Source organism: Bos indicus x Bos taurus, chromosome 3 (genome assembly GCF_003369695.1).
Source record: "Bos indicus x Bos taurus breed Angus x Brahman F1 hybrid chromosome 3, Bos_hybrid_MaternalHap_v2.0, whole genome shotgun sequence".
NCBI lineage: Eukaryota > Metazoa > Chordata > Mammalia > Artiodactyla > Bovidae > Bos > Bos indicus x Bos taurus.
The window spans coordinates 102,962,650-102,974,688 of NC_040078.1; the positions used below are offsets into that span (position 1 = coordinate 102,962,650).

At 45.1% G+C, this 12,039-nt stretch overlaps 1 protein-coding gene across 1 annotated transcript; it reads left to right on the forward strand.

Annotated features, from left to right (window-relative positions):
• The first annotated feature begins 15 nt into the window (after positions 1-15).
• On the forward strand, positions 16-6,788 carry EBNA1BP2 (EBNA1 binding protein 2). The gene is made up of 9 exons (XM_027537550.1): positions 16-278; positions 362-445; positions 649-818; positions 1,417-1,540; positions 3,100-3,189; positions 4,167-4,242; positions 4,469-4,562; positions 6,302-6,464; positions 6,602-6,788. The coding sequence occupies exons 1-9, from the start codon at positions 213-215 to the stop codon at positions 6,650-6,652; spliced, it is 918 nt and encodes a 305-aa protein (XP_027393351.1). The 5' UTR covers positions 16-212; the 3' UTR covers positions 6,653-6,788.
• The last annotated feature ends 5,251 nt before the right edge of the window (positions 6,789-12,039 follow it).

Genomic DNA, 12,039 nt, shown 5'->3' on the forward strand with positions numbered 1-12,039 from the left:
ACCGGAAGTATGTCAGCACCCGGAAGCGGAAGTCCTTTGCTCAGAGAGCTGAGGAGCAGCTGTTTGCTTCAGTGCGGTTCGAGTCCACGTGGGTCCGCTGCAGGAGGGCAGGGGGCTGCAAACCGGCAGCGGCGAGGGGCGCCCTTTTCCAGGCGCTGGGGGTCTCGGGCTACTCCGCTTCCTCCGGTAGGTGTGGACTCGCGCGCGGTGAGATGGACACCCCCCCGCTCTCAGGTTCGGACTCCGATTCTGATGACTCTCTTGTCACAGACAGAGAGGTAGGTATCATCCGAGCTCGCGGGGCTGCGCGAGGGAGAGGGTTCCTCACTCTCCTGTTCTTACCGCGGAACGTGCCCTGTAGTTGCAGGAGGCGTTTTCCCGAGGGCTTCTGAAGCCAGGCCTCAACGTGGTGCTAGAGGGGCCGAAGAAGGCCGTGAACGACGTGGTGAGTTCGGGCGCCCGGTCGGAGGATGCTAGACTTGGGATGCGCGCGAGGCACTGTTGTGCTCCAGAGACTGCATTCTAGTTCTAGGAAAGACACAACCCGAGCATTGCCAAGAGTGTCAACTACCTGTCGGGGTTTTGGAGGCTGGCTCTTCGTTTGTTGGTCTGTTACCTTTTTGTGAGCTTGGTGTCTGAATTTCCTAGAATGGCCTGAAGCAGTGTTTGGCTGAATTCAAGCGGGATCTGGAATGGGTTGAAAGGCTTGATGTGACCCTGGGTCCGGTACCAGAAATCAGTGGACCTCAGTCAACATCTCAGAACCAGGATCCGAAAGCTGTTGATCCAGAAGATGACTTTAAGCGTGAGATGAGCTTGTATGTATGTTTTTAAGTGTGGGAAAAGTTGTAGGTCCCTGTGCTAGAGAGTGGGGAGAGGGTGGAAGCCGTGAGCCTGTGTTCCTCCGAGGTGTCCTGAGCCTGGGAGTAGGGAGGAAAGCTTCTTTGGACTAAAGAGTAGGAGATGCTCCGTGGTTGAGAGAAAGGCCCCGTGGTCCAGCAGTCACAATTTAAAGTCCAGTTTATTTTCAAATATTAAGTTTTAAATTTTTTTGTGCAGTTGATTATGAGAACAAAAAGTTGCTTATGTGGGATCCTTATATGGACTTTTTTTAGTGACTAAGTAAGAATGTGTAATTCACATTTGTAAGCTAGTGAGCACTTCTAAAGTGGTCATTCTATTAAACTACTAATTCATTTTAAGCAATACTCCCCACCCCTTTTAAAAGCGTGTACATCTAAATTTCTCCTGAGTTAATGAGGTTTTATTACCATTTTGTTTGTGTGTGTGTTCTTGCTGGTGGAGGTCAGGTGTTGCGGGCTCTTCCGACCTTGGATACCTTATGAGAGGCAATCAGAAGGATGTAATAAGACCTCTCTGCCTTAGCTTATTTCACACTTTGTCCTACTTCTGCAGCTACCGTCAAGCCCAGGCAGCAGTGCTTGCAGTATTGCCCCGCCTCCATCAGCTCAAAGTGCCTACCAAGCGGCCTACGGATTATTTTGCAGAGATGGCCAAGTCTGATCAGCAGATGCAGAAGGTAAGAAATGGAAAAGGTTTTCTATGGAAGACTGAAGCTTTGGACTTAAGTCTATACAGCTGGCTTGTCTCCCTTAATGTTCAAACAAACAAAGGCATAAGCACATTAAAAGGGAGCCAGTTGTCAGAGGAAAATTATTATCTCAGTTATCTATGTCAGATTCATGCTAATCAACACCAGGTGGACAAATGTAAGGTTGACTTTTTCCTAATATAAACAGTTAAGGGAGGAAGATAATGTAAGAAGTGTGGTCCCTAAGGTAAAGATGATCTTTATGCATCTTCTAGCCGGCATGGTCATGGCATGGTGTGTGGAAGAGAGAACAGTTCTTTACTGCCATTGCCTGGGCAGCATTATAACTTGTAGACAGTTACCTTTCTCTGAGCCTCAGTTTTTCTCTGCTGTAAAATGAAGGATTAATATATGGCTCAGATTTGGCATAATTTACAGTTAGGTAAGTTAAGGCTAGTCAAGGCTATGATTTTTCCAGTGGTCATGTATGGATGTGAGAGTTGGACTACAAAGAAAACAGAGCACTGAAGAATTGATGCTTTTGAACTGTGGTGTTGGAGAAGACTCTTGAGAGTCCCTCGGACTGCAGGAAGATCCAACCAGTCCATCCTAAAGGAAATCAGTCCTGAATATTCATTGGAAGGACTGATGCTGAAGCTGAAACTCCAATCCTTTGGCCACCTGATGTGAAGAGCTGACTCATTGGAAAAGACCCTTATGCTGGGAAAGATTGAAGGCGGGAGGAGAAGGGGATGACAGAGGATGAGATGGTTGGATGGCATCACCGACTCAATGGACATGAATTTGAGTAAACTCCAGGAGTTGGTGATGGACAGGGAGGCCTGGCGTGCTGCAGTCCATGGGGTCACAAAGAGTTGGACACGACTGAGTGATTGAACTGAACTGAACTGAACAGTTAGGTAGAATTTGGTCCTTATTCAACTTTGGGAGGCAGAGAATTACTAATGTCTAATGCAAGATATACCTAAATAGTTCCCTTGGGTCTCAAGCTGGATTTTCTCGTCTCAGTGGTACTCAAGGAAGCTAATCTAGAGATGAACCCAGACCCATTTCTGCACATTCAAATTCATAACTGTTCATTCTTTAATGGAAATGTATATGTTTAATGCCAACGGCTAGGTACCTGATATCTGTTTGAGTTTTTATAGTGCAGATGGTATACTGGAGAAGGAGGCTAAAGCTGCATACTGGTTTCACCACAGTCTGCAGATGGTATGGATGGAGAGAAGTTAGTCTTTTCTCCTGATTCAGTGGCAAGCAAGCTGTTTTGTTTATCAGAGCAAATAGCACACTGGGAATAAGGTCACCCTGATGTTGTGGTTCCAAGGCTGAGACTTTTGGTGTCTTGGATAAAGGTGTTAGCCTTTGGGCCTTATTATCCTTGTGTGTGAAACACAGGGCTTGGAGTAGATGATTCACAAGGTTCCTCTGAGCTCCAGAGTATGTCCGCTCCCTGCTGCAGTGCACCCTAAGCAGCTTCCATGCCATTTTCAATTAACGTAAGCTGATAACATTTTGTGTTTTAGATTCGACAGAAACTGCAGGCTAAACAGGCCGCCATGGAGAAGTCGGAAAAGGCTAAGCAGCTGCGAGCACTTAGAAAATATGGAAAGAAGGTGGGAAGGACAACAGACAGGGATGGGGCCAAGGGTGTTTGTCCATAGATTGCCTGGTCTGGGTTGGTTCTGTGCCTGGTGTGTGTTCCATTGTGTGTTTACTATCTCATAGCAGTGTGGGTTGCTAGTGTCCACAAACACAGTCCCTCCTGGACACCTCTGTGTCACCAGAAGTAGTATGGTCACTACAAGCGAGTCAGGCACTTCTCTGGGCTGTACTTTACACACCTGTACAGTGAAGCGCTGGGTCCAGATCAGTGGTTTCCAAACCCGACCTCCCAGCACAGTCTGATGGGGGGTAATTTTGTTTGACCAGGGAACATTTGGCAATGTCTGGAGGCATTTTTGGTTGTCACACCTTGGTGGGGAGTGTGCAGTTGGCAGCTTGTGGGTGGAGAGCAGGGAGGCTTCTAAACATCCTGCAGTGCGTAGGACAGGCCATGCTCCCCCCTGACAAAGGATGATCCTGTCCAAACTGTCATAGTGCTGGGATGCAGAAACCCTGCCTTAGAGTTAAAGCATCTCTTGTTATCCTTAAAGGTTGTTTTGGTTTGTTTTTTGGGGAGATTGTTTTCTCTGTTGGTATTTTCATGCCTAGCAACAGTGGTTTAGGTATTTAATCTGCCCAGATATAATCAGGGAGAGAATTGGATGTTGACATAAACATGATTTGTGCAGTTTTGTAGCAGGTTGTGTCATAGGTAAGAATGCAGACTGCTTGGGTGTGAATCTCAGGTCCACGCTTGCTGTGTGACTTCGGCAAATTATAGCGTCTCTCTGTGCTTCGTTTTGGGGTCATAAGAATTTCTGCTTCACTGGGTTGTTGGGATGAGAAATTGAGAATATACTTAGGGCCTTAACGTGGTTGTGGCACACAGTCAGTGTTCAAGCATGGTCACAGCCTGGTCACTGAGAGACACTTAGACATTTGGAGTGCTGGTTTGGAGTAGGTGTAACAGTCCTGTGTCCACATCCAGGTGCAAACAGAGGTTCTTCAGAAGCGGCAGAAGGAGAAGTCACACATGATGAGTGCCATTAAGAAATATCAGAAAGGTGAGTGTGTTCTCTCATAAGGCTGCAGGGGAGCAGGGGTACCTGCTGATTCCATCAAACACATCTGAAGGCTTGATTGATTTGGAACTGTTGGACCTCACATTTGGGAATGGCACGGGGAGCAAGATGTGCCTCTTAATGCCAACTCCATAAGTAACATCCTTCTTTTGAAGTTGAATCTTTTTTTTAAAGCACTGTGGTGCTGATCAAAGTGCTTCACTCCCAGGTTTCTCTGATAAACTGGACTTCCTCGAGGGAGATCAGAAGCCTGCTGCACGGAGCACAAAAGAAGGAGCCAAAGGCCAGCAAATGAGGAAGGGGTGAGTGCTGCGTTCGTTTTGGTGGTGGTGCATGCAGGGCCGCAGTTCCTGGTGTGGCCTCGGTGCATGGAGTGCGGCTGTGCTGCGGCCAGAACTGTGGGCCACGTGATGGGCCTGTTCAACCACATCGGTCTTTGAAGGTTCAAGTGAGGTGATTTCAGTGAATACGCAGTAGAAGTTGATTCCTCGCGTGTGAGGGTTGTGTGCAGACCTAGGGTTCTGGTTTGGTTTCTGTCTCATTAGGAGGGTAGTTTTGAGCAAGTTACTTCACCTTCCTAAATGTTAATTTCCTCGTCTGTGAAAATGAAAAAAAAATTGTAAGTACCTTTTATATTAGAAAGATTAAAAGGGATAATGTTGGATATTATTATTGGTTCTTTTTGTTCATCTTTATGCATTCCTGGACACCCATCCTGAGGAGAATGATCATATCTGTATAATATAGTCCATGCTGTGATAGAGGCATTGAGGGAGAAGTCTGGAAGCCCATGTTAGAAATATGTGACATGATCCAGGGGTCAGAGTCTGGGGATGGCTTCCTGGAGAAGCGTTCACCAGAGCTTAGTCTGAAAGATGAGTAGGAATTAACCAGGAGAACAGGAGAGACATGGATTTCGGGAAGATGGAAGAACATGAATGAGCAGAAGTGTAGAGATGAGAACAGCAGGTTTGTGTGTGAGGAACAGCCAGCATTTGGTGTCATGGGGGTTACCATGAGGCAAGGAGTGGTGAGGTGTAGCTGGGAGGACGTGGGCTGATTGCAGGGCAGTGTTGTGAGGAGCCTGGGCTATTTCCAGTAGTCAGTAGGGAGGTGCTCATGGGCATTACTCAAAGTGGTGAGCAGGTCATGTTCATGTTTTCAATATTACAGTGGTACTTGTGTAAGTGAGGGAGACAGGGGAATTGATCAGGGGACCGTTAAAGTCCAGAGAACAAGGATAATGACCTGAAAGTGGTAATAGGGGTAAAGAAGAGAAAATTGGTTGAAGAAATACTCAAGAGGTCAAATTAGCAGGACTCAGTAATTGAGCTGGGTGCAGAAAATGAAAGAAGGAATTATAATCCACTCTAGGTTCATAGCGTGGACAGCTGAGTATATGGTAGGACCACCAACCTCAAGTTAGGCTGTAGATACAGGAGGTGAAACCAGTCTAGGAGGGAGGTGACTATGACTTCGGATATGGTGAATTGAGATTCCTGTGGGATGATCAGTTTTAACATGTATTACACTCAAACATTAACTGCATTTAATATCCTTGAGAGGACTAGGAAGAACTGAGGGTGATTTAATAAGATTTAGTTTAAAAATGGGGCTTCCCAGGTGGCTCAAATGGTAAAGAGTCTGCCTGAAATGCAGAAGACCTGGGTTTGATCCCTGAGTGCAGAAGATCCCTTGGAGAAGGGAATGGCAACCCACTCCAGTATTCTTGCCTGGAAAATTCCATGGACAGAGGAGCCTGGTGGGCTACAGTCCATGGGCTCTGAAGATAAATGATGAGCCACATTGATAGATCTTTTCCTGATTCTCACTTTGTTTTCCTGCTTTGGTGGTTAAGGCTGTAGGTAGATGATCTTGTCTGGGGAGTTTATAGAGTAGAAATATTGGGTCAAGGATGAGATTTTGGGTACAGTAGTATCTACAGGCTTCGTTTACAGAGAGGAAACAGGGTATGGTTGGATCGTAACATTCGTCAGGATTTGCAGTGTTGAAGGTAACCTGTAAGACTGCTTTTTTCCAGGCCTAATGCCAAGCGACGCTATAAAAACCAGAAGTTTGGTTATGGTGGGAAGAAGAAAGGCTCCAAGTGGAACACTCGTGAGAGCTATGATGATGTATCCAGCTTCCGGGCCAAGACAGCTCATGGCAGGGGCCTCAAGAGGCCTGGAAAGAAAGGATCGAATGTGAGTATGGAGTGAGGGGGCTGGAGCAGCCTCCACTGCCACCCCTCCCTTCTCCCTCCCTTTCTTTCCTTGTGTCCGGATCCTGGGGCAGAAGGCCAACTGCTGTGTGAACACATGTCATATTTCCTTTTCTGCAGAAAAGACCTGGAAAACGGACAAGAGAGAAAATGAAGAGCAGAAGACACTAAACAAGCCACATCTTTGTATACAAACACCAGGAAAAAGAGATGGAGACTTGGGATTTCACAAGGCAGTTGGATCCCTTCTGTTAGCTTCTTTTTGTAAAAATTCTTTCAATAAACTAAAGAAAAAATTTCAGAGAAATATATATTCTTGGTTAAAAACTCAGGACTAAAAGATTTAGAAGTTACTTTTACATATTAAATAATATTGCCATTTATTGATAATAAATAAACGAGCCCTGTGGAGGTTAAAAGCATGGACTCGAGGGCCAGACTGCCAGGTTTGACGCCTGGCTCTGCTGTGTACTTGCTGTTTGACCCTGGGCACGTTGATTTTTCTGTGCTCTGTCATCTCTATATAGACATGATAATAGAATCTACCAAAGACGGTTCCTGTCAGCAGTGAGTTAATATGTGCAAAACGCTTAGCACACTCCTGCCGTATAATGAAGCGTACATGCCTTGGTGGGATGATTTTGCTGGGTGAGGTGGTTCTCCATAATGTGTGCTGAGCCGTGTGGTGTGTGTGTATTTGAAGTTCTCCCGTGCCGGCTTGGAGCTGCGTGCAGGTTGAACATTGTGAGCAGGCCGTGTTTCGTGTTGGGATTTTCTCTGTCTTGAGAGGTAGGAAGGGAAGACAGCTTCCCCCACCGCACCACACCCACCCCCGCCCCCATTCCAGTTTAGAAATTTTGAGTCTACAAATATCTGAGAACTCTAGATGCTTAAGCAGAAAAAACAACTCACTTTTGCATGGTTTTCTTATAGCATCATTGGTACCTAAAAGATCTCTCTGGTTTCCTATGATACTGTTTCTAGAACAAAAAGAATGAATTTAGTTTGTGTGAACTAATTTCAATGAACAAAAGTCTAAGCACATGGGTCATATTCTCAGAAGACCACAATGTTTTACCCCAGCCTATTTTGACAATTTGTACAATAGTAGTGAATAGGGTAACGAATAGTAATTCCAGTTAGGAGCCTTAGCTTAAGAAACTTTGAATTATGAGTGGAACATAGGAGAGTTTTAACATTGATAGAGTTTACCCTAGTAGGGACAAAAGTAACTTACTGACTTGAATACTTCTGTAGGGTTTGGATGATGTACCTTCTTTCCTTTTTTTTCTTTTTATAGCAAATGGAATCACTTAATTTCAGAGATACACTTTATAGAGCTTATTTATATCACCTTATCATCCCACTCTTAAAGTATAATTGGGCTACATTCAGTATTAGCTCTCACATTGCTTTAAGATGTAATTCCGTGCATTGAAGGATGGGTAGGTTGCTAGTAGTTGCCATGACCAAGTCCAGGCTGTTCTTGCTTTGTACCGATATGTGTGGACTTCAGCTGTCAAGGTGCCTGGACAACACTGTTCACCTTTCAGTTACCAAAGTATTGTTAACCGAGTAACTGTGGAAAGTAGAGATTTTGCTGCTGGCTCTTCAGTCCATAAAACCACTGCCTAAAAGATACATAATGGTTACTGACCCCAAATTGCTTCTTTCAAAGTCTGTGGGTGATTGGTCACTGCACGTGTTACTTAGTTCATGCGCAGGTGGCAAAGAGTGCAGTTGTGTTGCCTCCTCATCTTCAGCAATAAACCCACATGGCATTTTATGAAAGTAAATAACTGAAAGAGGGAATTGACCAAAGAAATGGAAAGTGATAAAATTGGAAGTAAAGTTGAATAGGATGCAAATGGAGTTACGGGAGGAATATGTTGCCAGGGAATGGAGGCATGGCTGCTGTTCTAGGACTAAAAAGAGATGCAGCTAGAGAGCTAGTGAACGTGAACTGAAACAGAATGAGGAAAATGGTGGAGAGGATGGTGTCCCAGAGGAAGTCACCCTGGCAGAAAACTTCACAGTAAAGGGACTCTTGGAGGTATTTTGTGACATTGAAAGTACAAATGATACAATGTTGAAAGCGAATCTGATAGGCATAGCGTAGGATAATTAGTTTAGAAATCCCACTAGATATTAAAAATAGGTAATTTTAAAGGAGTTTGGGAGATTTGTAAGTTAATGACCACTGAAGAAAATCCAGGGATCTAGCAACAATCTGTCCTTTATTGTGCCTATCTTTGCATGAAATGCAATAAAGGACAGAACTGGTGTGGACCTAACAGAAGCAGAAGATGCTAAGAAGAGGTGGGAAAAATACACAGAAGAACTGTACAGAAAAGATCTTCATGACCCAGATAACCATGATGGTGTGATCACTCACCTAGAGTCAGACATCCTGGAATGCCTTAGTCAAGTGGGCCTTATGAAGCATCACTAAGAACAAAGCTAGTGGAGGTGATGGAATTCCAGTTGAGCTATTTCAAACCCTAAAAGATAATGCTGTTAAAGTGCCGCACTCAATATGCCAGCAAATTTGGAAAACTCAGCAGTGGCCACAGAACTGGAAAATGTCAGTTTTCATTGCAATCCCAAAGAAGGGCAATGCCAAAGAATGTTCAAACTTGTGCTTATTTCAGATGCTAGCAAGAAAATGCTCAAAATTCTCCAAGCCAGGCTTCAATAGTACGTGAACCGTGAACTTCCAGATGTTCAAGCTGGATTTAGAAAAGGCAGAGGAACCAGAGATCAAATTGCCAGCATCTGTTGGAGTATCGAAAAAGCAAGAGAATTCCATAAAAACGTCTACTTCTGCTTTATTGATTATGCCAAAGCCTTTGAATGTGTAGATCACAACAAACTGTGAAAAATTTTTCAAAAGATGGGAATACCAGACCACCTTACCTGCCTCCTGAGAAATCTGTATGCAGGTCAAGAAGCAACAGTTAGAACCAGACATAGAACGAAAGACTGGTTCCAAATAGGGAAAGGAGTACATTAAGGCTGTATATTGTCACCCTGCTTATTTAACTTCTATGCACAGTACATCATGTGAAATGCTGGGCTGGATGAAGCACAAGCTGGAATCAAGATTGCTGGGAGAAATATCAATAACCTCAGATATGCAGATGATACCACCCTTATGGCAGAAAGTGAAGAGGAACTAAAAGCCTCTTAACGAAAGTGAAAGAGGAAAGTGAAAAAGTTGGCTTAAAACTCAACATACAGAAAACTAAGATCATGGCATCTAGTCCCATCACTTCATGGCAACTAGAAGGGGAAACAATGGAAACAGTGACAGACTATTTTCTCGGGCTCCAGAATCACTGCAGATGGTGACTGCAGCCATGAAATTGAAAGATGCTTGCTTCTAGGAAGAAAAGCTATGACCAACCTAGATAGCATATTAAAAAGCAGAAATATTACTTTGCCGACAAAGGCCCGTCTAGTCAAGGCTATGGTTTTTCCAGTAGTCATGTATGGATGTGAGAGTTGGACTACAGAGAAAGCTGAGCATTGAAGAATTGATTCTTTTGAACTGTGATGTTAAAGAAGACTCTTGAGAGTCCCTTGGACTTCAAGGAGATCAAACCAGTCAATCCTAAAGGAAATCAGTCCTGAATATTCATTGGAAGGGCTGATGCTGAAGCTGAAACTCCAGTCTTTTGGCCACCTGATGCAAAGAACTGACTCATTTGAAAAGACCCTGATGTTGGGAAAGATTGAAGGCTGGAGAAGTAGGTGACAGAGGATGAGATGGTTGGATGGCATCAGCAACTTGATGGACATGAGTTTGAGCAAGCTCTGGGAATTGGTGATGAACAGGAAAGCCTGGCATGCTGCAGTCCATGGGGTCACAAAGAATCGGACATGACTGAGTGACTGAAAGGAACTGAGCAACAATCTACACTACCTTGAAGGAAGACCAGGTGCATCCAAGTGCCAGGCACACTCAAGCCACAAGTCCTGATAGTTAAATCTCTGCCCCTTTCCCCCACCAGTGCCTTAATGTGTACCTACCTGGAGGCTCCCTAAACCTTATGGCCAACCTAGATAGCATATTAAAAAGCAGAGACGTTACTTTGCCAACAGAGGTCTGTCTAGTCAAGGCTATGGTTTTTCCAGTGGTCATGTATGGATGTGAGAGTTGGGCTGTGAAGAAAGCTGAGCACTGAAGAATTGATACTTTTGAACTGTGGTGTTGGAGAAGACTCTTGAGAGTCCCTTGGACTGCAAGGAGATCCAACCAGTCCATTCTAAAGGAGATCAGTCCTGGGTTCTCATTGGAAGGACTGATGCCGAAGCTGAAACTCCAATACTTTGGCCACCTCATGCGAAGAGTTGACTCATTGGAAAAGACCCTGATGCTGGGAGGCATTGGGGGCAGGAGGAGAAGGGGATGACAGAGGATGAGATGGCTGGATGGCACCACCAACTCGATAGACATGAGTTTGAGTAAACTCCGGGAGTTGGTGATGGACAGGGAGGCCTGGCGTGCTGCGATTCATGGGGTCACAAAGAGTCGGACACGACTATGCGACTGAATTGAACTGAACCTGGAAGCTCCCTGAACCCTGCAGTCTAGGGGCTTTATGGAGATTTCACCATGTGGGCATTATTGATGAAATCATGGGCCATCAGTAATTAGTTCAATCTTGAGCTCCTCCTCCCTCCCCAGATTTTGGGTGGTGGGGCTGGAAGTTTTAAGTTTCTAACCAAGGTTTGGTGTTCCTGGGGAGCAGCCCCCATCCTGAAACTATTAAGAAGCTGCCAAGACTCACTTCATTAGAACAAAAGACCCTTCTACCACCTCTATCACTTAAATTTCAAAGGATTTAGGAGTTCTGTGTTAGGAACCATGACAAAGACCAAATCTCTTTCTATGATATCACAAGTCACCCCCTGGTCATTGACCATGGATTCCTTACAGCAGATGCACTGTAACAGTCATGAGATACTGGCACACTTCTAGATCCCCATGTAGTCACTAATAATTTATCTGGGCCATCCTTGGATGAAAATGTCCATCAGGGTGGGGCCACTCAGGACTGCAGCTTCCATTCAGTCTTGGCAATTTCAAAAACAGGAGTGACCTCAGCAGTATATGGCTTCACTCTTCAAGGTATAAGTCAGGAACAGCCAGATGGAAGATACACAGAGAGCAAGGTATTGGGCAGGTGTGGGGGAAGTGATGAGGTGTGGTGCACAGAATGTCCGTGCACTCCTTGGGTGAGTGACTCTCCCAGCACTTCTGTGTGTTCAGCTGCCTGGATGGTCCCTAGTTCTTTCTTCCCAGAACCTTCAAATGGTACCATGTGGGGGTCTTTGGGGGGCAGTTCTTTAGAGCTGGCTCATTTTCCCAAAAAGAAGCCCTCTAGCTTCAAACCCAGGGTAAAAATGCAGCCTGGTGGGCGAGGGGTTCATCCCTCCTTTCACAGATGTTCATTGATTGTTTTCAGGCTCACACCTACTCCTAGCCCACGTCTTAGTGTCTCCAAGCCCTGGCCTTTGCCCATTCCCGCAAGAGTAAACCTCCAGTGTGGGAG

What these genes read in the sequence shown, in the direction of transcription:
- EBNA1BP2 (XM_027537550.1), top strand. Translation starts at nt 213, where the DNA reads ATGGACACCCCCCCGCTCTCAGGTTCGGACTCCGATTCTGATGACTCT. An exon ending in CTGATCAGCAGATGCAGAAG is followed by an intron (nt 1,541 to 3,099) that starts GTAAGAAATGGA and finishes TTTGTGTTTTAG; the next exon opens with ATTCGACAGAAACTGCAGGC. An exon ending in CTGGAAAGAAAGGATCGAAT is followed by an intron (nt 6,465 to 6,601) that starts GTGAGTATGGAG and finishes CCTTTTCTGCAG; the next exon opens with AAAAGACCTGGAAAACGGAC.